This window comes from Sinocyclocheilus rhinocerous, unplaced genomic scaffold (genome assembly GCF_001515625.1).
Source record: "Sinocyclocheilus rhinocerous isolate Xijiao unplaced genomic scaffold, SAMN03320098_v1.1 scaffold463, whole genome shotgun sequence".
NCBI lineage: Eukaryota > Metazoa > Chordata > Actinopteri > Cypriniformes > Cyprinidae > Sinocyclocheilus > Sinocyclocheilus rhinocerous.
The window spans coordinates 844,570-868,845 of record NW_015627535.1 but is presented as its reverse complement, the minus strand read 5'-3'; the positions used below and the strand labels follow the sequence as shown (position 1 = coordinate 868,845).

At 35.4% G+C, this 24,276-nt stretch overlaps 1 protein-coding gene across 1 annotated transcript in view; it reads right to left on the bottom strand.

Moving 5' to 3' along the window:
• tbc1d16 (TBC1 domain family, member 16) overlaps positions 1-24,276 on the bottom strand; it is a 43,121-nt gene that overhangs the window by 8,728 nt on the left and 10,117 nt on the right. Inside the window, exons 2-10 of the mRNA XM_016538802.1 lie at positions 20,391-20,597; positions 17,461-17,872; positions 8,327-8,515; positions 7,576-7,723; positions 6,373-6,537; positions 6,029-6,177; positions 2,163-2,297; positions 1,079-1,265; positions 757-936 (exon numbers count right to left, since the gene is read on the bottom strand). Coding sequence (XP_016394288.1) covers positions 757-936; positions 1,079-1,265; positions 2,163-2,297; positions 6,029-6,177; positions 6,373-6,537; positions 7,576-7,723; positions 8,327-8,515; positions 17,461-17,872; positions 20,391-20,565 — 1,740 coding nt within the window. The 5' untranslated portion in view covers positions 20,566-20,597. The remainder of the gene's footprint in view (positions 1-756; positions 937-1,078; positions 1,266-2,162; positions 2,298-6,028; positions 6,178-6,372; positions 6,538-7,575; positions 7,724-8,326; positions 8,516-17,460; positions 17,873-20,390; positions 20,598-24,276) is intronic.

Here is a 24,276-nt window from a genome sequence, read left to right as displayed (position 1 = left end):
GCTGGATTTGAGAAAGGGGAAAACATTTAACCAGATTAAAAAAAAAAAACACTGCATGGATTTTTATCATTATAGAGTGGTTGTGTACACACACTGCCAACACACATTTCAGTTCAAACAACTTGTAAAAGTGCATGTAGCATCCTATGACCCCTTTAAGAAGAATAAGTTGAAATCACATGCCATTATTTTGCAGCAAAAGTGTTTATGAATAAAGCTGTCATTGATTTGCATTATTATTTATACTATAGCTATTACTGCAAATTAAAAACCCAATAACTTTTTTGTAAAGAAAACAATTTTTTAAAAACATTTATTTTAATATATTTTATTCAATATATTATTAAATATATTTAATATATAGAAAATATGTCATACCTCATGTAATAAATAAAAACACACTGCTAAAAATAAAATGAGTATTTTTTTGTGGTGGGTCAGTGGGAACATTTACGGGGCATGTAAAAACTGAATCAATAGCCTAACCTACAAAAACAAATAATTACCGCCAAGTCCTGTCAGTTATAGATCAGGATAAATTTCAGTATATGTACAAAACATGTCAAGAAATATCTGTTTTAGGTACAAGGCCTTTTATGGCAACAATATTAGTATATGGGCATCTTAACTAATACCTGAGTCATACATGGTTAATAAATACCTCATGCAGAAGCTCCAGATTTAACCTGATATCAAGTTCATTTCCAGATTATGTTTAGACATAATAAAGCCCAACAACAGCTGTTTGTGTTGTACCTGATAATGTGCCCAGCAGGCCTCCCACATACGCAGGGCTTCAGCATCAGGGAACTCGCGCTTGAAACACAGAAGAACCCAACGGTGGCAAAACAGCAACTGAAGGCCGTCCTCACCCAGCCGGGTCAGATGCTGGTGGAAGCGAGGCAGCATCAGCCGCAAGAGCTCCCTCAGGTACATCTGGACACACATGTACATGTAACTATAGCAAATAACTCGCAAAATATTAACAATAACAACATTCACTCTTAATTTACGACATTAAAAGACAGAGCGTGTGAATTATCCATTGACTAGACACTTGTAGGTGAAATATCCTCACCAGCTGCCTCTCCATATCCTCATCTCTAGGAGAGCTGATGAAGATGGTGTTCTCCATGAGACCCACGAAGCACCAGAACGTGTCGCTCTCATCCTGGATCTCGGTCAGAAGAGGAGCCACCAGGTCTGACATGCCCTGACAGTAGCCCATGTCTGGGTTAAACACGGCGTAGTTCAGCAGGATACGTCTGGGAGAGAAATGGAAAAATTTAACTTCTGTAAACCTTATTTAAATAATTAATCATGTAAAACAAACACTGCCTTTTGCTGAATTAATTAATATTATGTATTATTAATGGAATGGCACAGATTTATTGCATAGTACACTGAAATAGCCATAACCAAAGGAGAAAATTCTCATCTTATCTATTGCCACAGTGGCCTCAAATGGTATTTGAAGTTTGTTTTGCTATTCGGCCCGAATCAGTTTTCTAAAGTGTTTTTGAAAAATCACATACCCTGCCTTTAAGATATACTTAATAATGTATGAATGTCAATTCAATTAGATAATAATAATAATAATAATAATAAAGTATCATTTATTTATTAGTAATATTTACAATAACATAATTATTATTATATATTATAATATAATTGACATTTTAAGTGTGACTTGGCAGCTTCAATTTTTTTTCAATTTTCAGTTTTTTCATAAGATAATAATTAATTATTAAGAATAATTCATTAATTTAAGATTTGTAAAAGAACAAATTATTATTATTATTATCATCAATTACTATTAATAATAAAATATATATTTACAATACATAATACAATGTAATAATATAATATAATATAATGACATTTTAAGTATGACTTAGCAGCTTCAATTAATTCTTTTTCAAATAATAATAATAATAATTCAACATTAATATAATAAAACAAATGATTATTATTATTAAAAGTATAAAATAAAACAATTATTAATCAAATATAATATAACATAATATGTAATATAATATAATATTAGAACATTTGAAGTATGATGTGGCAGCTTCAACTTTGTAAAATTCTATCAAATTGGTGTTTTCAAATGCAAGCAAATATTTCTATGGTTGAGTGTCATATGAATATGTTTCTCTAACCTCATGATTTCTACATTGGGGTTGTTCTCTCCTCTAAAGAACATGTTGCTTCGGTCAGTTCTGACAACATCTTTATCAGCAGTGAACTGGACCTTCCTCCAGAACTCACTGTGCTGCTCTGGACTCATGGACAACCTGAGGAGGGAAATGGAGAAATGGGAAAGATCAACCGCTACAAAAAAAGATGAGAGGTAAAGAGAGGGGGCAGTTATGAAGAGTCAAGACAAGAAGCACAGAACAGAACAAAAAATAAACAAACAAAACTAAAAAAAAAAAAAAAGAAGAAAAAAAAGACAAAAAAAAAAATTAATGCAAAAAAAGAAAATAAAGAGAACAACAAAACCAGAAAAAAAGGAAAAGACAAAGTGGAAAAAGTAAAGAACAGAACAGAACATGAATGCACCAGGTCTAAGGTGGCAACATTTCCATCCTGAAACATGGCAGTCCCTCTGGCTATAGACATTCTCATAACAAGCAGGTGGGATTTCATTAACACTGTTTGTTTTGCTGGAATTGATGCCAGACCTGATGCAACTTCACGTAAGTGTTTCGAGACCTGTGTTTGTGTGAACTATTCCCACATCGCTCTCTGACTCCCTTCTCTGGCCTCTCGAGGTTCACTGCTCAGCAACACCCTTCACACACACAAACACTATCAACCTATTCATTATTAAAACACCACCAAAAATAATCACTGCAAGAGACTAAGAGTGTTGACATTATGGCCTTAAAATACATTCATTCACTGAAATACTGTACATACTTTTACAAGTTTATATATATATATATATATATGTACACACACACATACACACACACACAATTTCCCCATATAGTTTTGTTATGTAAAACAAAATATATATACCGGTAATATTTTCTTTACTGTGGTTAAATGTCTACACACACAAAAAATGAACTTATTATTAAAGAAAAACTAAAATAATCGCTGCAAGATAAGTCTTGACATTACTGTAATAAAATACCTTAACTCATGTAATGCATTGCCTAAATAAGAACACTGAAATACTGTACATATTTGTACCTTTTAAAAAATTTTTTGTTATGTAAATATTTTAAAACTTTACATTTTTACAATATTTCAAAATTTTTTTTTTAATTTTTTTTTAGTAATTTAATTTCTTCACTGGGGTAAAATTCATCTCTCTCCCTCTCTCTCTCTATAAAGCTGAATTTTACCAGTGAAGAAATACAAATTAATTGTAATATTACTAATTAATATTAATGTTAATAGTAATAATAATAAATAACAATTGTTAATAATAATAATAATTTATGCACATCTGTATCAATATGAGGTTTTGTGTCAATTTTGTGATCGACTAATAGCTAAAAACAAGACATTTAATGTAATTTTATTTATGTGATTTACTGGTGCATTGTTTTTAGTTTTTATTTGAAAAGAGTTAAAAAAACTATGAAATAATGCGTACAGCAGTGGCATTAGAAATAAAGAATGTGCTCAAATCTGAAACACAAGCATTAGGCTTCATAAGTGTTCTATCAATGATCTGACAATGCTTTAATTGATGAACTTAATTATTTCCTCTGAAACTCATTAAGCCACAGAGCGCATATATCTGCACTCATTTATTGATTGGTTATGACACGGCTGCTAGAAAATCCTTCAGAGACTCACAGTGGGTATAAAGACTTACTGTATAAAAAAGACACTAATTTTATTGTGAAGCACTTTGGGGCAACTTAGTTGCTATATAAATACATAAAGTTGAAGTTGAAGTTGACTACAGCCATGCAAGTAATAATCATTGTCAAATGGCCATGCAATAAATATAGTTCTACATACACAGAAGGAAAAAATTGACATTTGTTTCCAAGACACATTTGCACAATTCTGGTTGTTGATATAACAAAACTGACTCAGCCAGACGCTTTCATAAGATTGCAGCAGAGACATGACTTTAAAAAAAAAACAGCAAGAGGTTAAAAGTGTACTTGGCCACTGCTACGCTGAATTTTACGCAATGATCTTGAGTCTCTGAATGATTCACCAACCACAAACCCAAACACCATCTAGCTAACTAGAAAAGCTGGAGGATCAGCAAGCCTGATGTGTCACAGCAGCTCAGTTTACATAGCAAATCTCCAGTTTCAGACTCCAGAAATATCACATTTAGTAAACAGCAGGTTATGTCAACCAGCCTATTCACAGCAATCTAACAACTGGGTGTAGCTTCGTATTTTTAACATGGCACCACCAGAAGTAAGAGGTAGCAACGATAAGTCACAGCTCTCCTAGATTAGCAGTAACAGTGGTAACATCAGTGAAACGTACATGAATAAGGTTTTACATTAAATACAGTTTATAGGGTTTGAAGTTTGAACTAGGGATGCACCGATACCGATACTGGTATTGGTATCGGGCCCGATACTGGTCTCCTGTACTCGTACTCGTTAAAATACGCCGATACCACACAGCATGTGATAAGTACCAAAAATAAAAGTATCGGTATCGGGCGAGTACTGGAAAAAGTGGTATCCCTAGTTTGAACAGATAGCAGTTAAATTAAATTTTAATATTAGCAATGAAATTACTAATGAAAATGTTAAACAAAAAACAAATCACAGGTTTCATTATCATTTAAAGATGATAATAAAATCATTTTAATTTACACATGCCTTTGACAAAAAAATATGCATCTTATAATCAGGGTCGTCTTATATTCGGGCCAATACGGTACATTGAAACAGATTGTCAGTCCTTGTCAGTGCTTCAGATCATCAATATGGCCAATTCTTGAATATGCAGCAAGTCACTGTTAATAAGTGAGTCATTGCGATTGAACAGAATAATTTAAACGGGTGATTCATTCAGGGACAAAACAGAGTCCTGTTGCTCAGAGACGCAAAACAGCGCTGTGGTTGTGTTTAAAATGATTTTTGTTGGCGAAATAGAGCAAAAACAGGAAATATGGTGTCTAAAACGTAAGTCTCTTAATATTAACTTCTTGTTTATTGAACTGTTGTATAAAATCAATATCACATTTGTAATCATGCTGACTTTTGGAGACAAAACGGCACTTTTCGTGTGATATTATCTATATGAAATGATATAAAGATATACATTTTCTGACCCATATCTTGAATTATGTGATAATTCTAAATGCATTTTAATAGACTGATTAATGCAGAGAGAACGCACTATAAATGTGCATGCGCACTCACTAGTCTAACCTACTAGACTTCATCACCTAAGTAGAAATATAACTGTTTCCCCGGTAACAGCAGAACACAAAGCAGCGCAGCACCGGACTTTGAACGTGCAGCGCTCGTGTTTATTCAATGAAATCATAACGTTAGCCTTTTGAAGTTTAATCGTCACATTCAGCCATATAGCAATTCTGGTCTTTCCGTCCCCAAATTTAAGACTTTTTAAGACCCGCGGAAACCCTGTAATTTATAAGCATGTATGCCACTCATTTTTTGACCAGGATTGTAACAAAAAGTGTAAAAAAAATAAAAAAATAAAAAATAAAATAAATAAAATAAAATAAAACCCAAAGTACAAAAACTATCATTTTTGTTGTCACACCCTGTGTGAGGTAAATTCAACAAGTTTTAGTCCAATGCGATAACATTAACTAGCATTTTTGGGAAAAAGAAAATCCTCTCTGGGTCGAAATGACTGGAACATTAAAAGTTTAAATTAAAATGTAAAAGACATAAAACTACAACTAAAGCAAGACTATTTAGAAGATTAACACTGTTTTGTTCTCATTTTATTAGCAGAATATTAAAATGTAACAGGGAAAGCATGGCAGACTAGTACGGTTCAGACAAATCGGTGTGCAACGGGCTTCTAGATCAGCACTAGTCTCTCCACTAACCTCCTCTGCTGGATCTCCTGGTACTCCACACGCTTCTGCAGTCTCCAGGCTTCACGCTCCTCAGAGGTGGATTCACAGCTGTAGTAGTGCAGCAGGAAGGGCCACACTTCACCACGGATGGATGGGTCGATGCCCCCGAAGAAGATCGCCTGAGAGAACAAAGACATTGGGTCAGTTGAAACGGCTGTCAGAATAAATCAAATCATACCAAAACCTCTAAACATGACCTTAATGCACACTTCAGACAACATTGCTACAACAAGAGCCATAATGCCATTCAAATATAAAGCACTGAAAAGACCAATTTAGAGAAGTAATGTCTGACAGCTGTCTGTCAGTCTGACCTTCCTGAGCTTGTACTCCTCCACCACCTGTCCGTTGTTGTTGAAATGCCGAAGCCAAGAGCTGACGTCCAGCCGCCGATACAGATGCTCCTCTGGGTGCATCTCTGCAGACGGTAACGTGGGTCTACGGATAGAAAACTGCATACATGACTTCTCATCTGACACCTGGAGCGGGAAGAGGGTGATACAGGACAGAAAAACACTGCATGAACAATTCAGTCGACATGAATAATACAGACATATAAACACATTAAAGACAACAAGAATTCAAAATGGAGCCTATTAACTTTCTGAATCAATATCGCTAGCCTTATTCATGTTATTCTAAAGAAAAAAAAAAAGTTTCTCCATCAGTGAAAAGATTGTGCTTTTCTGCTCACATAAATAGGGCTGTGCATGCTTAATAATATAGTATTATGTAATATTACACTATGTAAATATGTAATATGCCCATATTTCTATTAATAAATATTAATATTATTAATATATTATTATTGAATAAAATTGTGATCCCACTATTTATGATACAACCTAATACTGACCTATAAAATCAATAATAATAAAATATTTTTAAAAAATTAAATGTGTTGGACCATGTGATATTTTTGTGTTTATTATTAAATTTTTAAGAATTTAATTTTCCATATTTAACTATTTAATTTAAGGCAAGAAATACTACCGTTCAAACGTTTGAGATCAGTATTTTTTTTTTTAAAGAAAAGAAATTAATACTTTTTTTTCCACAAGAAAGCATTAAAGACTTTTAATTGATACAAAAAACTACTTCAAATAAATGCTGTTTGAACTTTCTATTCATCAAATGCTGAAAAAAAAAAAAAATCTCAGTTTCCACAAAAATATTAAACAGCACAACCGTTGTCGACATTGATGATAGTAAGAAATGTTTCTTGAGCGGCAAATCAGCATATCAGAATGGTTTCTGAAGGATCATGTGACACTGAAGACTGGAGTAATGGCTGCTTTCCCATCACAGGAATAAATTACATCTTAAAATACATTAAAATAAAGTTATTTTAAATTGTAATAATATTTCACAACATTACTGTCTGTACTGTATTTTTGATCAAATGATCAAAAACATGAAAAAAATCTTACAGACTTTTGAGCATTAGTGTATACGAGAGTGTGTGCCTTGCATATAAATGTGTCAAACTGATGATATGTTTGTTAGACTCTCCAGACCTGGTCTTTGAGCTGAGTCTCCCTGCAGCATTTCCACTGCTGAAACACCTCGGCCAGTTTATCCAGCCCCGTGTGGTGGAAGTGAAGGATCTTGTACTGGCTCTCTCTGCTGGCGATGACCAGCTGGCCACAGGTGCAGGCTTCATCGCTGGAACACACACATGAAACACAAACACTTTCGCAAGGCTGGTCTGGGCGCAAGACCACATCCTGGAGATCAAGGGGAAAATGAACAGTGATACGAGTTCACTAAAGGACCAGGATGCCCTTTTCTGTCCCTGTGAGTAAGTTATGATGATTTCTCTATTGTTTGCACTGACTTTTTGTCAGTAATGACATTTGTTATATTGTATTTCCTCTTCATAAAAGGACTATTAATGCAGATTTTCCATAAACCACAGAAACATTAGATTTTTATTCACAGCAAAGAAATATTTTAATATCTTGAACAAAAACAGCCTGAGGTTAAGGTATAACGATTTATAACTTGCAGCTATAGCTATAGCTAAATTCCCTAAAATGAGAGCGGTTATGTAATACAAGGAGGTGAATTAAATATATGAGGTGTTTCATAAAACAAAGACTTATGAAAATGATTTAACACAACAGTGTATTTAATTTATTAGGCTATTTAAATAGGGTGACATAAGTTTTAAAAAGCACAGATAAAGAGGAGAGATATTAAAAAGAATTTAAAATAAATGTATGGATATTAAAATAAATTCTAAACTCTTCTAGGATCTCGTCTGACCTGAAGAAGAGACGCAGTGACCTCACGTGGCCCAGGTCAACTCTGAACACCCCACATAATTGCTCTAATGCCATGACCTTCTGCTGCTCCTCCCAACGAACTCCTTGTGATTGGCTGCTTTCGGAGGGGGCGTGGCTGTCCAGGCTGGAGGCGGAGCTTGCAGAGTGAGCCATGGGTTCATCGCACTCCCTGGAATTAATGGTATCTCTATTAATACTAATGTAATTAAAAGGAGAAAAGTGATAAAATACTAATTGTGATAGATGAACACTGCTTGAAAGTTGAATTTTCTTTTTTCTTTATTTTTCTGTTTTCTGTAAAGCTGCTATAGAACAATGTGTATTAAATGTTTCTACATTACAGTTAGGCGTGATCTGTTATCAGAGGTGACTGTGTCAAAGTTCTGTCCACATGGCAGAAATGTACAGTTTATAGAAATGTAGATTATACAAATCATGGAGTTAGTTAATGTCACACTTTCATTTAAGCAGAAACAGTGAACATATTAAAGCAATGATTACATGATGTGGCAATGATGATTAGAATCTGTATTGTAAAAAGCGCTATATAAACAAATTGAACTGAAATTTAAGATAGGTGGAAGTCACAATTATCTAATTATTTTTGCAATTACATTAGGTGTCAATAATGCAGAAAAAAAAGGCCATTTGCAACCCACCTAACTCTTGCAATGCAATGCATTCATGAATAAAACTGGATATTTAATGAAAATGAATTGGGAATTGATTGGACTGTGAAATTACATGCAATAATTGAGAATTTGCTAAAACAAAGGGCTATTGGTTAACATAGATATTAAACTACAACCCAAAGTCGTGCATGTGACGTCAACCAAAAAGTAATTTCAGATGTGAAATCAAAAGATAAACGACAAATGCTTTTTCTTTTGAAATAACACTGAATAATTAGACCAGAAATGTGTATTAAATATAAATTTAATGTTTATTTATCATTTAAAATTGCCTTTAAGAGACTAAAAGTATGGAATAAAAAAAAAGAATATTTTCTAAAATAAATAAATAAATAAATAAATAAATGAATAAAATTCATTTAAAAATACAACTCAATTCTAATTTCATTTGATTAGTCTTTTCTATCAAGTTAATTAACTGTTATCTTTCTGAAGCCCTTTTGATAAGCTCTACATGACATCTTAATTCAGCTGCTCTCTCTACTGTAAACCTGCACATCAATTCATTCATTCTGCCATGTGTTTTTAGTGTGAAACTTAGCGACAGCTGGAGGTATGGATACGCGTGTGTGTGTGAGAGAGGACACTGGAAATGAAGAGGAATGAAAGGAATGTTGAGAGGTTATTGTGCTGGCAGGAGCCGAGCAGAGACACAAATCAAGCAGCCTGGCAGCCAATTTCCCCTGACAGCCCTCCTCTCTCTCTCACTGTGAGCATATCTCCCTGTAACTGTCTCTCGACCTCTCATGTAGCCAGAGCTGTAACCTGAACCGTGGGACCTCTGCTTCTCTCTCACACTCGTCTTTTTCTCGAACAGAGCATGTCTAACAGGCCAAAAGCACCTCCAGACACATCCCCTGTCACAGATCCAATGTGGCAGCCGAAGGTTTATAGGTCATGTGGTATTTGAGAGGTCTTTCGGAGTCCACACTACAGCAGGATCACACACATGAGGCCATATGGCGGGCTGAGGCCGTGACAGACAGCGCACGGTGCAAAGTTACATCTCATGTTCTTTACAGACCCTTGTTTTCTATTCTTCAAGCCTAACGGTGGCTTTGCCAAACAGGAAAAATAAGGTGACTAAACTGAAATAACCAGCTAGATGGACAGGTAGAAGTTAGTTGGTTCAATGGTTAGATAGATGTTTGTTAGGAACTGAACTAACCAACTAGATGGATAAATTTAGTTGGTTAATTAGTTAGATGGATAGGCACAAAGATGTTAGTTAGGAACAGGATAAACAGGAGAAAGTAAGGTAAATGTAAGGTAAACTAACCAACTAGATGGATAAAGTTGGTTGATTAGTTAGTTAGTTAGTTAGTTAGGAAGATAGATAAATGTATACCTATATAGATGTTAGTTAAGAACAGAAGAAAATAAGGTAACTAAACTGAACAAACCAATATGGACAGATAGAAGTTAGTTGGTTCAATGGTTAGATGGATAGCCACATAGATGTTTGTTAGAAACAGGAAAATTTATGGTAACTGAACTGAACTAACCAACCAACCAGATGGATAAAGTTAGTTGGTTGTAAGATGGTTGTAAGTTAGTTAGTAAGATAGATAGGCACAAAGATGTTAGGAACAGGATGAACATAAGAAAATAAGGTACCTAAACTGAACTAACCAACTAGATGGACAGATAGAAGTTATTTGGTTGATTGGTTAGTTCAATAGACAGATAGCCATATAAATGTTAGTTAGGAATAGGAGAAATATGAGGACATTAAATCAAACCATCCAAATGGATAGATAGAAATTAGTTGGATGATTGGCTAAATAGTTGGGTAGATGGATGAATAGTCACATAGATGTTTGCTAGGAACAGGAGAAAAGGGATAAAATAAGGTAACTAAATTGAACAACCAACTAGATGGACAGATATAAGTTAGTTGGTTCAATGGTTAGATGATTGGATGGATAGCCACATAGATGTTTGTTAGGCACAGGACAAATTATAGTAACTGAACTGAACTAACCAACTAGATGGATAAAGTTAGTTGTTTGATTAGTTAGTTAGATGGATAGGCACAAAGATGTTAGTAAGGAACAGGATAAACAGGAGAAAGTATAAGGTAAATGTACTAAACTATCAAACTAGATGGATAAAGTTAGTTGGTTGATTGGTTAGTTAGTTAGGAAGATAGATAAATGTAAACCCCTATAGATGTTAGTTAAGAATATGAGAAAATAAGGTAACTAAACTGAAGTTACCAACTAGTTGGACAGAGAGAAATTAGTTGGTTGGATGGTTAGTTCAATAGACGGATAGCCATATAAAATGTTAGGTAGCAACAAACATGAGGAAATAAGGTAACTAAATTTAACCAACTAAATTGATAGATAGAAATTAGTCAGTTGATTGGTTAATTAGTTGGATAGATGGATGAATAGCCACATGTTTGCTAGGAACAGGAGGAAAAGAATCAAACAAAGTAACTATATTGAACTAACCAACTAGTTGGACAGATATAAGTTAGTTGGTTGATTAGTTAGTTGAATAGATGGATGGATAGGCACAAAGATGTTAGTTAGGAACAGGAGAAATTAAGGTAACTAAACTGAACTAACCAACTAGATGGATAAAGTTAATTTGTTGATTAGTTAGTTAGATGGATAGATGGATGAACAGCCACATACAGTACAGTAGATGTTAGTAGATGTAAGGAACAGGAGAAACGGGAGAAAATGAGGAGTCTAAACTGAACTAAGTAAATAGATGGACAGATACAAGTTAGTTGGATAGACGGATAGTCACATAAATGTTAGTTAGGAACCTGATAAATATGAGGAAATAAAGTAACTAAATTGAACTAACCAACCAACCAACCAACCAAATGAATAGATAGAAGTTAGTTGGTTTATTGGTTAGTTATTTGGAAAGATAGAAATATAACCACATCAGTGTTAGTTAGGACAGGAGAAATATGAGAAAATAAATGTAAATAAACTGATGGACAGATAAGTTAGTTGGATGAATGGTTATAGTTGGGTAGATGGATAGCCAAATAAATGTTAGTTAAGAACATGAGAAAATAAGTTAACGATAGATAGATAGATAGATAGATTGATTTAATTTCTGTGTGGCCGGCCATCCATCCATCTGTGTTATAGGTGGTAACTCTGAGAGTTTGTACTAGTGTGACTTGAGGGAAGTTTTTCCAGGTACTGAACTCCCGCTGGGACAGGCACTACCTCTCAGGGACTGTTTATTACATCACACTGAAACAAATGCCCCAGAGCCAGAGCTGTCAAACACTGTTAACACATTACATCATCCTCAAGCAAAACATGACCACAATGGGACAGGATCTACAGTTTTTCCACCTCTGCCATCCACATGGCTTGGTTTCACCTCTAGTTTTGTATTTTTTCTATAAACTCTATTTTCACTATTTACTCTAATGAAATACACAGGCATATTGAAAAATAAGCTAATTTCTCATACTAAGACCCCAGCCAATCATAGAGATCATTTACATATTTTATGTAAAAAAAAAAAAAAAAAATTGATGGAAGATGGAAATTATCAAAGATGTTAGTAAGGAACAGGATAAACAGGAGAAAGTATAAGGTAAATGTACTAAACTATCAAACTAGATGGATAAAGTTAGTTGGTTGATTGGTTAGTTAGTTAGGAAGATAGATAAATGTAAACCCCTATAGATGTTAGTTAAGAATATGAGAAAATAAGGTAACTAAACTGAAGTTACCAACTAGTTGGACAGAGAGAAATTAGTTGGTTGGATGGTTAGTTCAATAGACGGATAGCCATATAAAATGTTAGGTAGCAACAAACATGAGGAAATAAGGTAACTAAATTTAACCAACTAAATTGATAGATAGAAATTAGTCAGTTGATTGGTTAATTAGTTGGATAGATGGATGAATAGCCACATGTTTGCTAGGAACAGGAGGAAAAGAATCAAACAAAGTAACTATATTGAACTAACCAACTAGTTGGACAGATATAAGTTAGTTGGTTGATTAGTTAGTTGAATAGATGGATGGATAGGCACAAAGATGTTAGTTAGGAACAGGAGAAATTAAGGTAACTAAACTGAACTAACCAACTAGATGGATAAAGTTAATTTGTTGATTAGTTAGTTAGATGGATAGATGGATGAACAGCCACATACAGTACAGTAGATGTTAGTAGATGTAAGGAACAGGAGAAACGGGAGAAAATGAGGAGTCTAAACTGAACTAAGTAAATAGATGGACAGATACAAGTTAGTTGGATAGACGGATAGTCACATAAATGTTAGTTAGGAACCTGATAAATATGAGGAAATAAAGTAACTAAATTGAACTAACCAACCAACCAACCAACCAAATGAATAGATAGAAGTTAGTTGGTTTATTGGTTAGTTATTTGGAAAGATAGAAATATAACCACATCAGTGTTAGTTAGGACAGGAGAAATATGAGAAAATAAATGTAAATAAACTGATGGACAGATAAGTTAGTTGGATGAATGGTTATAGTTGGGTAGATGGATAGCCAAATAAATGTTAGTTAAGAACATGAGAAAATAAGTTAACGATAGATAGATAGATAGATAGATTGATTTAATTTCTGTGTGGCCGGCCATCCATCCATCTGTGTTATAGGTGGTAACTCTGAGAGTTTGTACTAGTGTGACTTGAGGGAAGTTTTTCCAGGTACTGAACTCCCGCTGGGACAGGCACTACCTCTCAGGGACTGTTTATTACATCACACTGAAACAAATGCCCCAGAGCCAGAGCTGTCAAACACTGTTAACACATTACATCATCCTCAAGCAAAACATGACCACAATGGGACAGGATCTACAGTTTTTCCACCTCTGCCATCCACATGGCTTGGTTTCACCTCTATGTATGTATTTTTTCTATAAACTCTATTTTCACTATTTACTCTAATGAAATACACAGGCATATTGAAAAATAAGCTAATTTCTCATACTAAGACCCCAGCCAATCATAGAGATCATTTACATATTTTATGTAAAAAAAAAAAAAAAAAATTGATGGAAGATGGAAATTATCATTAAAAACACCAAAAATCTACAAAGGTGAAGTATATGGAACAGACACCAAAGATTTAAACCCTACATTGAGCCAAACCACAACAAGGGAGAAGATGAAAAACGACAGAGAAGGAGGGGGAAAAAATCAACTAGTAGGGAAAAGTGCAAGATTGAGAAAGCGGAGGAAGAAAACTTTACAGGCAGAATAAAAGTGAAGTCAAACATAAACATTGAAGGATTCAAAGAGGAAGTGGAAGCCAGAAAAGAAATGGCAAAAAAAAAAAAAAAACAGGCCAAAGAGAGCGTTCTCCACTCAAAGGAACAGAGAGGAATGAAGCCATTCATCACAAACTCAGTCAAACACAAACCACTGATGTTTATGATCTGATGGGCAGCTCATGTTCCGGCCTCACCCCCGCAGCTCAAGCCAGATAACAAAGGGAGGAAATCATGCTGAAAGAGGGAATGTTAGATGAAGCAGCTGGGGGAAGGAATCTGTATTAGATCACAGACGGACTCTCACTGCCAACCCGCTGAAAGCTGCACTTCTCTCGCTCTCCCTCTCAAGCATATCGCCCAGCAATGTCTCCACCTTGTGGCCACAGTGGAGAATTACAAGTATAACATTCAGAATGACAATATTTGACCTACACCAGGGGTGCCCAAACTCGGTCCTGGAGGGCCGGTGTCCTGCAGAGTTTAGCTCCAACTTGCCTCAACACACCTGCCTTCAAGTTTCTAGTATGCCTAGTAAGAGCTTGATTAGCTGGTTCAGGTGTGTTTAATTGGGGTTGGAGCTAAACTCTTCAGGACACCGGCCCTCCAGGACCGAGTCTGGGCACCCCTGACCTACACGAATATATTCGCGTTTACAAGTATACTAAATGAAAATATTTTGAAGAATGTTGGTAACCAAACAGTTGCTGGTAGCCACTGACTTTCATAGTATGGAAAGAAAAAATACTATGGAAGTTCAGCAGAAGTTCCTGTAAATGACGACAATTTTTGGGTGAACCCTTTATCCCTTTAAGTAAGATTAATAAATGCGTGTACAAATATAAATATGTATAAATATGTCTGAAAAAGATATTATTGTACAATGCATGCCATTTCACATGCTATTATTTTAAAATGGCATGCAGCATACAATACTGTGCAGTATGCAGTAGTCATGCTGGTATTACATTACAAACACTGGTTGTGAAAAACTGTTGTCCACAAAACCGTTCATTATAAAATATCATTACATCTGTGCTAACACTTATGGGAGATGGTCTGTGATCACAGGATGCTGTAGTAGAGGTTCAGAACAGGAACACATGATGCTGTGTAATAAGCCATGCTGAGCTGATCTATGAATTATGAATAAGCTCTGAGCAGCTCCTCTTTCTACACACAGACCTGCAGCAGTCGCAGCATGTACATGACAGACACATGCTAACATTAACATCCACTGAAAACACCTGCTGTATGCAGCGCTACATATGCAACTTCAGTTGAAAAGGTTACATGGTCTAGTAAGATGATAAAAAGACATTATTATCTGAAATAAATAATACATAAGTTATCAGGTACCATAAATTCACACTGCAGATTCTGCCAAAATGCCATGCTTATAGTTTTTACTATTGCAAAATCATAATATAAACTACCGTTCAAACGTTTGGGGTTATATATATATCCCAGTGACTCTATTAGCTCAAAATAAAACATAAGCAACACCCTACCTCAAAACAACAATCTGTCACTACATTTCAGTGACAACCAAAATGTATGTGGTTGGAAGTACTGACCAGAAATATTGATAACAAAAAGTAATATTCATGAACATTTAATCAAATGTATTATTGCGGCAAAGAGATCTGTGAAGGACAAAGGAAGAGGAAAAACATATCTGAATCTAATACACACTACATAAATTAATACTTTTATTCAGCAAGGATGCATGACGTTGATCAAAAATGACAGTTAAGATATTTATAATGTTACAAAAGATTTATTTTAGATAAATGCTGTTCTTTTGAACTTTCTAATCAAAAAATCCTGATAAAAATCATAGTTTAAAAAATTAAGCAGCATAACTGTTTTCAGCATTGATAATAATAATAAATGTTTCTTGAGCAGCAAATCAGCATATCAGAATGATTTCTGAAGGATCATGTGACACTGAAGACTGGAGTAATGATGCTGAAAATTCAGCTTTACATCACAGCAATAAATTACATTTTAAAATATACTCCAATAGAAAACAGTTTGATTTAATGGCATAATATTATAATTTTAATGAATTATTGTTCAAGTGAAAGCAGCCTTGGTGAGACTTCTTTCAAAAATATTTAGAAAAATCTTCCTGACTCTAAACTTTTGAATGCTATTATATACATAAACCATTTTAATTCATGTTTTATTTCTGTTCTTTATCAAAAATATTACAAAAAACTAAATATGCGTTCTATATATTATTAACTACAATAAAATGTACATCTGCCAATTCAGAAAGAACAGCTATAAAAAGCAGTTATGCAGGGAAAATGTTAAGTTTTATAAATCCATTTGTTACACCGAAGGCCATTTAATATGAACCAGTGAAGAAAAAACGGTGAAAAACTAAAAAAAAAAAAAAAAAACTAGTAAACTAACTTACCTAAAATACACATTTTAACCTAAAATCTTAAAGGGCACATCAGATGCCCATTTGCCACAAGTTGGTATGATTCCTTAGAGTCTTCCTGAAATGTCTGCAATGTTAAATGTTAAAATTCCTCAATGGTCGTGTAAAACAACACCCTTTTTAGCTTGTCAAAAACAGCTCTGTTCACTGCAACCCATTTCGGTGCATGTCTCTTTAAATGATAATGAGCTACAGCTCACCCCACCCCTCTCTTCCATTTTTTGTGTATTCGTTTTTTTACCATCAAAAACAAAACTAATCCACTGCGTCCTTAGTGGCTCTGATGTCGGGAGAAAACGAAGACTCTTATGTTCACTTTTACATCCAACTACAAAACACCTGCATTGCTTACGAGACATTGTTGTCACTACAGCTGCTCAAACGCGAAGAAAATGGCAGACAGCGTATAACTGGCTGCAGACGGAAATATGCAAATATGGGACAGTCCGTCAGCGGCCGTGGGCGGGGCTTGAGCGATATGATGTCAAAAAATCAAAACGGCTTGATAATCGAGACGGTTTAGGTTTTTTGGAAATTAAAAAAAAAAGGAGTGAATGGATTTTTATCAATGTAGGGTGGTTGTGTCCAGACACTGCTAAGACACATTTATATGCAAACACCATGTAAAAGTGAATTTTGCATCCGATGTCACTTTAAAACGAACTGAAAACAAGGACACATGGATACATTCAACTCCCCTCACACATTTCTATCAGGTGTGTGTATTTATCTCACCTGCTCTCATTATCCAGGAAGACAGAGCTGCTGCTCTCGCCCAGAGCCTCGCTGACCGGTGACAGGCAGAAGGGCGAGGAGAAGGTGTCCGAGTCTGAGCCGAGGGTGCTGTCCCGACTCACCTCGTCCGCAGAGAGCTCGCAGGAGCCTTCATCGCCCTCTTCCAAAAGCTGCTGGTTCTGCAGGGCCGGCTCTGGCCCCTCTTCATCCTCCTCTTCCTCGGGGGCAGGCGGCGGGCGAGAGTGGCTCCGGTGGGCTCGGCGGCGGGGGTTGCGGCGGACGGGTGAGCTTTCAGGCGTGATGTAACGGAGTGCCTCCTCGTCCTGCCGCTGGATGCGAGAGTTGGGCACCCAGGTGAGGATGAGGGTGGAGCCGAGGGTCTCATCTTTCTCCAGGTGCACACAAAGGTATCCTGAAAGCGAACACAGTCAGAAAAACTCAAAAACCGGCAGACTCTAAGCTGATTGGCTGGCTTCATGCAACTTGGTCATGGTGTGTATTGGTATTAAAGGCATCAAAATAAAAATAAAAAAAGTTTTATTTGAGGTATGTTGTAGCAAGGTTAGCTGTTAACTAGACATCCACAAGCAGAACTACACCTTATAAGCACTCTGTGACTTTACTGAATTTTTACATTTTTATTTTACAGATTTTTCCAATATTTTTGAAAATACACAAAATATTAATAGAATTACAAAAAAAGACAGTAACTGTACATCAAATATCTAAAGCAACACGAAAAACTGTGAAATCATATTTCTGTTTTTTGAAGAAAATGTTGTTTTTCACATTAAAAATACATTTACAAATTTATCATTTCACAAGTATTTATTGTTTTACTTAATATATAAAACTCTAGATTAATACTGTAAATGCATTTTAAAATTAGACATAATTTGTGAAAACTAACAGGAAAAAGCTGCATTGGTTCTGCAATTTTAATATAGTAATATATAAAAGATTTTTATGTGAAATAATCATATCTTATGGCTTTTGGACCAATAGAAATTCTGATCACTTACACTACCGTTCCGGAGTTTATGGTCCGTAAGATTTTTTTAAAATAAAAGCAATTAATACTTTTATTCAACATGGATGCATCAAATTGATCAAAAGTAACAGACAACTAATTTATGATGTTACAAAAGATTTCTACTTCATAAATTCTGCTCTTTCAATCTTTCTACTCATGAAAGAATTCTGAAAAATAAAAAATGTATCACAGTTTCCACAAAATTATTAAGCAGCACAAATTGTAAAGCAGCTGAAAATTCAGCTTTGTCGTCACAGGAATAATTTAGTTTAAAATCAAATCAAATAACATAAAACAAAATGAAATAAAATAAAATAGTAATAAAATAAAACAAAATAAAATTGTTATTTCATTTTACAATATTACTGTTTTTTTTAAATCAAATAAATGCAGCTTCTTTCAAAACATTAAAAAAAAAACTTAAAGGGGTCATATGACGCTCCTAAAAAAAGAACATTATTTTGTGTATTTGGTGTAATGAAATGTGTTTATGCGGTTTAAGGTAAAAAAAACCACATTATTTTCCACATACTGTACATTATTGTTTCTCCTCTATGCCCCGCCTTTCTGAAAAGCTGGCATTGTAGTCTACTCTCCCAGGAAACAGTCCTCGTCCTCCGTAAAATGCGTTGCACACATCTGAATATTTGGGTTGATCTGTTCTGGAACAGTGTTGTAAATACAACTTAACCACTGATTATTAGTCGTGTCCTCTTTTGGAAGGCCAAACAAAGTAGTTTTGCTTTCACAACGAAACACATAGCATCTCCATGACATGGCGGTGGCGGCAACAACAATACTACAGCGAGAATCAAAGTTACGCAGAAGAAATTCTTTCTTTGCATTAACATTTGAGCGGCGCTATGCTCCCCATGCTAAATCTTCCCACATCGTGACGTAGACATGTGGGGGCGTGTTTAAACGAGGCGTTTTAGGAGGGCGTGGACCAGTCTTAACTTTTATAAAGAATATCTCTTTGGGTTTGAGACTTTAGTCTTTGCAACTTTAGGGATCTTATCTATGCACGAACAGCTTGTAACACTCCAAAGAGAAAGGAAAACTTGAAATCGCATCATATGACCCCTTTAACAACTCTTTTGAAGGGTACTGCATCTAAGCAGGGCTCAACAATATGGACTTTTCTTATTGTAATATATAAAATCAGTAGATTTTCAGTTGCCCTGCCAACATTTTTACTAGTGTGAATAATACATTATTTTTATTTATGTACATAAATTTATAGCTATGTTTTTTTAAATATTCATATTTTTCAAAAAATGATTCTAACCATTTTATTATTTTTATTTAAGATAACAAAAGAAAAAAGTCTGCAACAAACTGGAAGTTGTAAAGCTATAATGCAGCTCATCACAAAAACATTCATAAAGAGACTTTTGTTGAAAATTTTGATATGTGACGGCAATCCCTAACTGATATGCCCTTAAAGGGTTAGTTCACCCAAAAATGAAAATTAGTCCATAAATTACTCACCCTCAAGTCATCATAGGTGTATATGACTTTCTTCTTTCAGACGAATCCAGTCAGAGTTATATTAAAAATTGTCTTTGATCTTTCAAGCTGTTTCATGGCACTCAGCGGGTGTTGCATGCATCAGTCCAAAAGAAGTTAAATAAAAATCGCCCCTCCATTTTTATTTCACTTCTTTTGGACTGATGCATGCAACACCCGCTGAGTGCCATGAAACAGCTTGAAAGATCAAAGACAATTTTTAATGTAATTCCGACTGGATTCGTCTGAAAGAAGAAAGTCATATACACCTATGATGACATGAGGGTGAGTAATTTATGGACTAATTTTCATTTTTGGGTGAACTAACCCTTTAACTTGTGAATAACTTAAGTGTTATAAAAACTTTCAGTTTATGGGTGTGTGGTACCTGGGTGATGTTCAGGCAGTCCGGGCAGGGGCTCGGCCGGGTGAACACACACATTGTTCTTGGAGAAGATGATCTCTCCATCCAGCATGGTCCGTGATCCTCCCGTGCCCAAGTTAAACGTCAAAAGGTCAGAGGCTTTGGAGGATGCACGTCGCAGGAGTCGACCGAATGACATCTCCTCCAGTGACCGCTCACTGCTCCCATCCTCTGAGACAGAAACAACAAGACAACCTCCAATCAGGCGGCTTCTTACTTTTCGAAGCAATCACATTTACAATTCTCACTTGCCAAACAATAAAAATTATACAATGTAAATGATTCAGAATATCATGAGCTGCATCTCATTTCGGAGGCTGCATTTGTCAGCCACATATATCATTGAGGCGGTTTCATTTAAGTAACGGTGATTAAATTGACCTAACTGATCTAATCATGACAAAATATGAATAATATATGAAAGTCACAGTCAATCCATGTCACCTTCTTGAAACTAACTGCATGGTTATTTGTGACTAAGTCACATATAGACACACCTTAAAACAAACAGACACACACAAATGTGCCAACTCACTGGAAGAACCCAAAGCTACGGCTGTGTGTGTCATCCCGCTCAACAGACGGAAGCTTAAGTGTGCCAAGTGTTATAAGAAAACACAACATTTACAAAACACTTAACTGCCAGTCTTAATAATGTTTAAATGCTAACAAGCCATTCAAGAAACGGCCAACTTCACATGAAATTTCAAGCAGTGAATGCAGCTATCATTACTGCATACTGTAATTATTTTTTAAAAGCCCTAAATCCAAAGTATTCAACTTCAGCGTGTAACTCGTCTTGCTCTGTTTGTGCTACAGTCATGCATGATTCCTCAAATTTTAAAACACTAGTAATTATACACTTGTCAACTTTGTAAATATTTACAGAGGAAAAACTGGGCATCATACACTAAATGATCTTTGATATCTTCTGAATGGATGGAATCAGAGTCTGAAGTCTGCGACCATCATACACTACGTGATTTTCTATGAAATCGGTCAACTCAAATCAGCAGACTGGCTTTGACTTTCGGCAACCAGCGTCAACTTCTCCAGACTGTAAATCAGGGCAAGAATTTGAGCAAAAGTCATGTAGTGTATTCCAGCCTTAAGTTACTTAAAGGGATAGTTCACCCAAAAATGAAAATTCTGTCATTTACTCACCCTCATGTCGTTCTAAACCCGTAAGACCTCCGTTCATCTTCGGAAAACAAATTAACCAGCTTTGCCACGCAGATATGCCGTTTACGTCGTTTACGCTTTGATTTGAACAAAAACAACGTATCCGCATGGCACAGCTGACACAAAACAGCATACGCAATTTACGTTCAGTGGATACTCTCCAAAATGGCGCTAGGGTGACGTGGAGTAGACGAACTGTTGAATAAAGTTTTTTTTTTTTTCTTTTGCGCTCAAAAAGTATTCTCGTAGCTTCGTAAATTACGGTTGAACCCCTGATGTCACATGGATTATTTTACCGATGTCCTTGCTACGTTTCTGGGCCTTGATCGTGTAAGGACCCTTGCTGTCTATGGGAGGGTCAGAGAGCTCTCAGATTCCATCAAAAATATCTTAATTTGTGAGTTCTTACGGGTTTGGAACAACATGAGGGTGAGTAATTGACAACATTTTCATTTTTGGGTGAACTATCCCTTTAAGCCAGTTGCAACTACCTAGCAACCCTAACAACCAAATGGCAATGTAAAAATTTTTTTTTTATAAAATTCTGTAAAAAGGTGTCATTCTGCAGGACTGTTTAAGTGCCTTGCAAAAACACAAAAAGGTGATTAAAATGGTTTCAAACTTTTAAAGCATCTAAAACATACACATTCTGTTTCATATTCATACAGTATTTTAACCACAAAAAGCATATTTGTCAACTACTCAAAAACAAATTATGCAACATTCAGAGTCATCCATCACTGGTGACAAGAACTTCCTCAGGATGGACGTTTTGTTTCAATCTTCCTCTTCTGTCTTGTGATTTCATTTTTTCCTGTCTTAATTAACGGTACCCAACTCTTCTGGAATGGCATTGCTCATTTGTGTTGATTAGGGGTCGACTTCCTGTCACAAACCAGAGAAGATGAATAATTGCGAGAAATTTGGCAATTATTATGAACAATAAAATAGCTTTATGGCAAAAAAGACTCTAGTGAAGTAAACAACTAGTGAAAACACAAGTGAGAACTTCCTGAGAGAACCTCAAGCCTTGTAAAAGGCTTAATTAACAAATAAACCCTATACTATCGAATTCGAGAGAGGAACAAGTTTGTCTGGTAAGTCGCCTTAAGACTTAGGAGTTCAATTTTCCTTAAGTTTTACAGTGACTGTTCAGGTGGATGCAGGGCCGCATGTATCATATGACTATAATTACAGCGCAAACACGACTCCGGTGAATAAACATGCCACATCATAGCACTGGACTAGCAGACAGACAGGCCAAATCAGGAGAAAACGAGTGTGTACTATCACTATCAGCAGCAGTGAGTGTACTAAGAAGAGAGTGTCAGTAGTAGAAGCATGTGTTGTTTCTCCTCGCTGCAATCTCTCGCTCTGGCAGACATCAAGCTCCACACAACAGAACAACTACTTCAACCAGGAACGCACTTGAAAATCTACACAGACGATAATCTGCTGTTCAATTCTTGCTATTCAATCTAATATTCTTTAAATGCACAATAATATTACTAAAGGAGTCTCAGCTCACCCAAAAATGAAAATTTCCTCCAAAGATGAATGACTTTGCTTCTTCTGTGCAACACAAATTGAATTCTGAAGAATGACCAATGTAATGATTTAATTGCACTAGGCGAGATATGACATGACACTTCTCTAATAATAATCAGTTCAGAAATGGCAGAACATTTGGTTGCATTTTATTTTTGTCACTTGCCTGGAACAGACAGCGTGAACCCGTCAGAGGCAAATGTGTGTCACCTCTATCAAGCTCGGTCACTGACTACACATAATGTTTGCTAACTAAATAGAGATGGAATGGATAAAAATAAATAAATAAATAAAAATAAAAAACGTTTTTTTCTTAAATTGAATTAAAGGTGCCAGAAGGCTGTTCCAGGTCATTCCAGTATTTGATCACTACATGCCAAAGTTTGACTATCATACAAAAGTTCAAATGAAATTTAAGAGCAACAACAGAGGGCATTATTTTTTTAGCAAAAATAACAACTTATTCTGTTCCTGTTCACAAGACAAATTTTATGCTGTCTTATTGCCCTTTTTGGAGCTTGACATCCCCTGCACCCTGTAATGAAAAAAAATAGTGTAGGATTTCCTTGAAACAATTTTCAATAGAAAGTGCTAGTAAATTTCGCGAACAATTACAAACTGCATAACACACTGACTTTAACACGAAATTCTGAAGTAGAAAAAAATGAAAAAGTATTTTTTATAAAAACATACTCCAATCTTTTGATTTATTTACTGTACAATTTCAATACACACACACACACACACAGTGGGTATAGAAAAGAATCACCCCATTTAAAATAAATAATCACATTTTGTTGCTTTGCAGCCTGAAATGAAGACGGACACAGTTTTTGTTTTATCCAGCTGTATTTGCTCAGTGCAACTTCTAACATCTGTGAAAGATATAACACCAAAATGTCAGAAAAAAAGAATAAAAAAACAGGATCACAGAGTTGAAAAAAGGATCACCCCCTTGTGTCAGTATTTTGTTGAACCACCTTTTCCTGTAATTACAGTCTTTAGTCTGTTGGGATTTGTCTCTGTCTCTACTAACTTTGCTCATCTAGACTTAAATTCAGTTCAATTTGATGGTGAGTGTTTGTGGACTGCAGTCTTCAAGTCATTCCACAGATTTTCA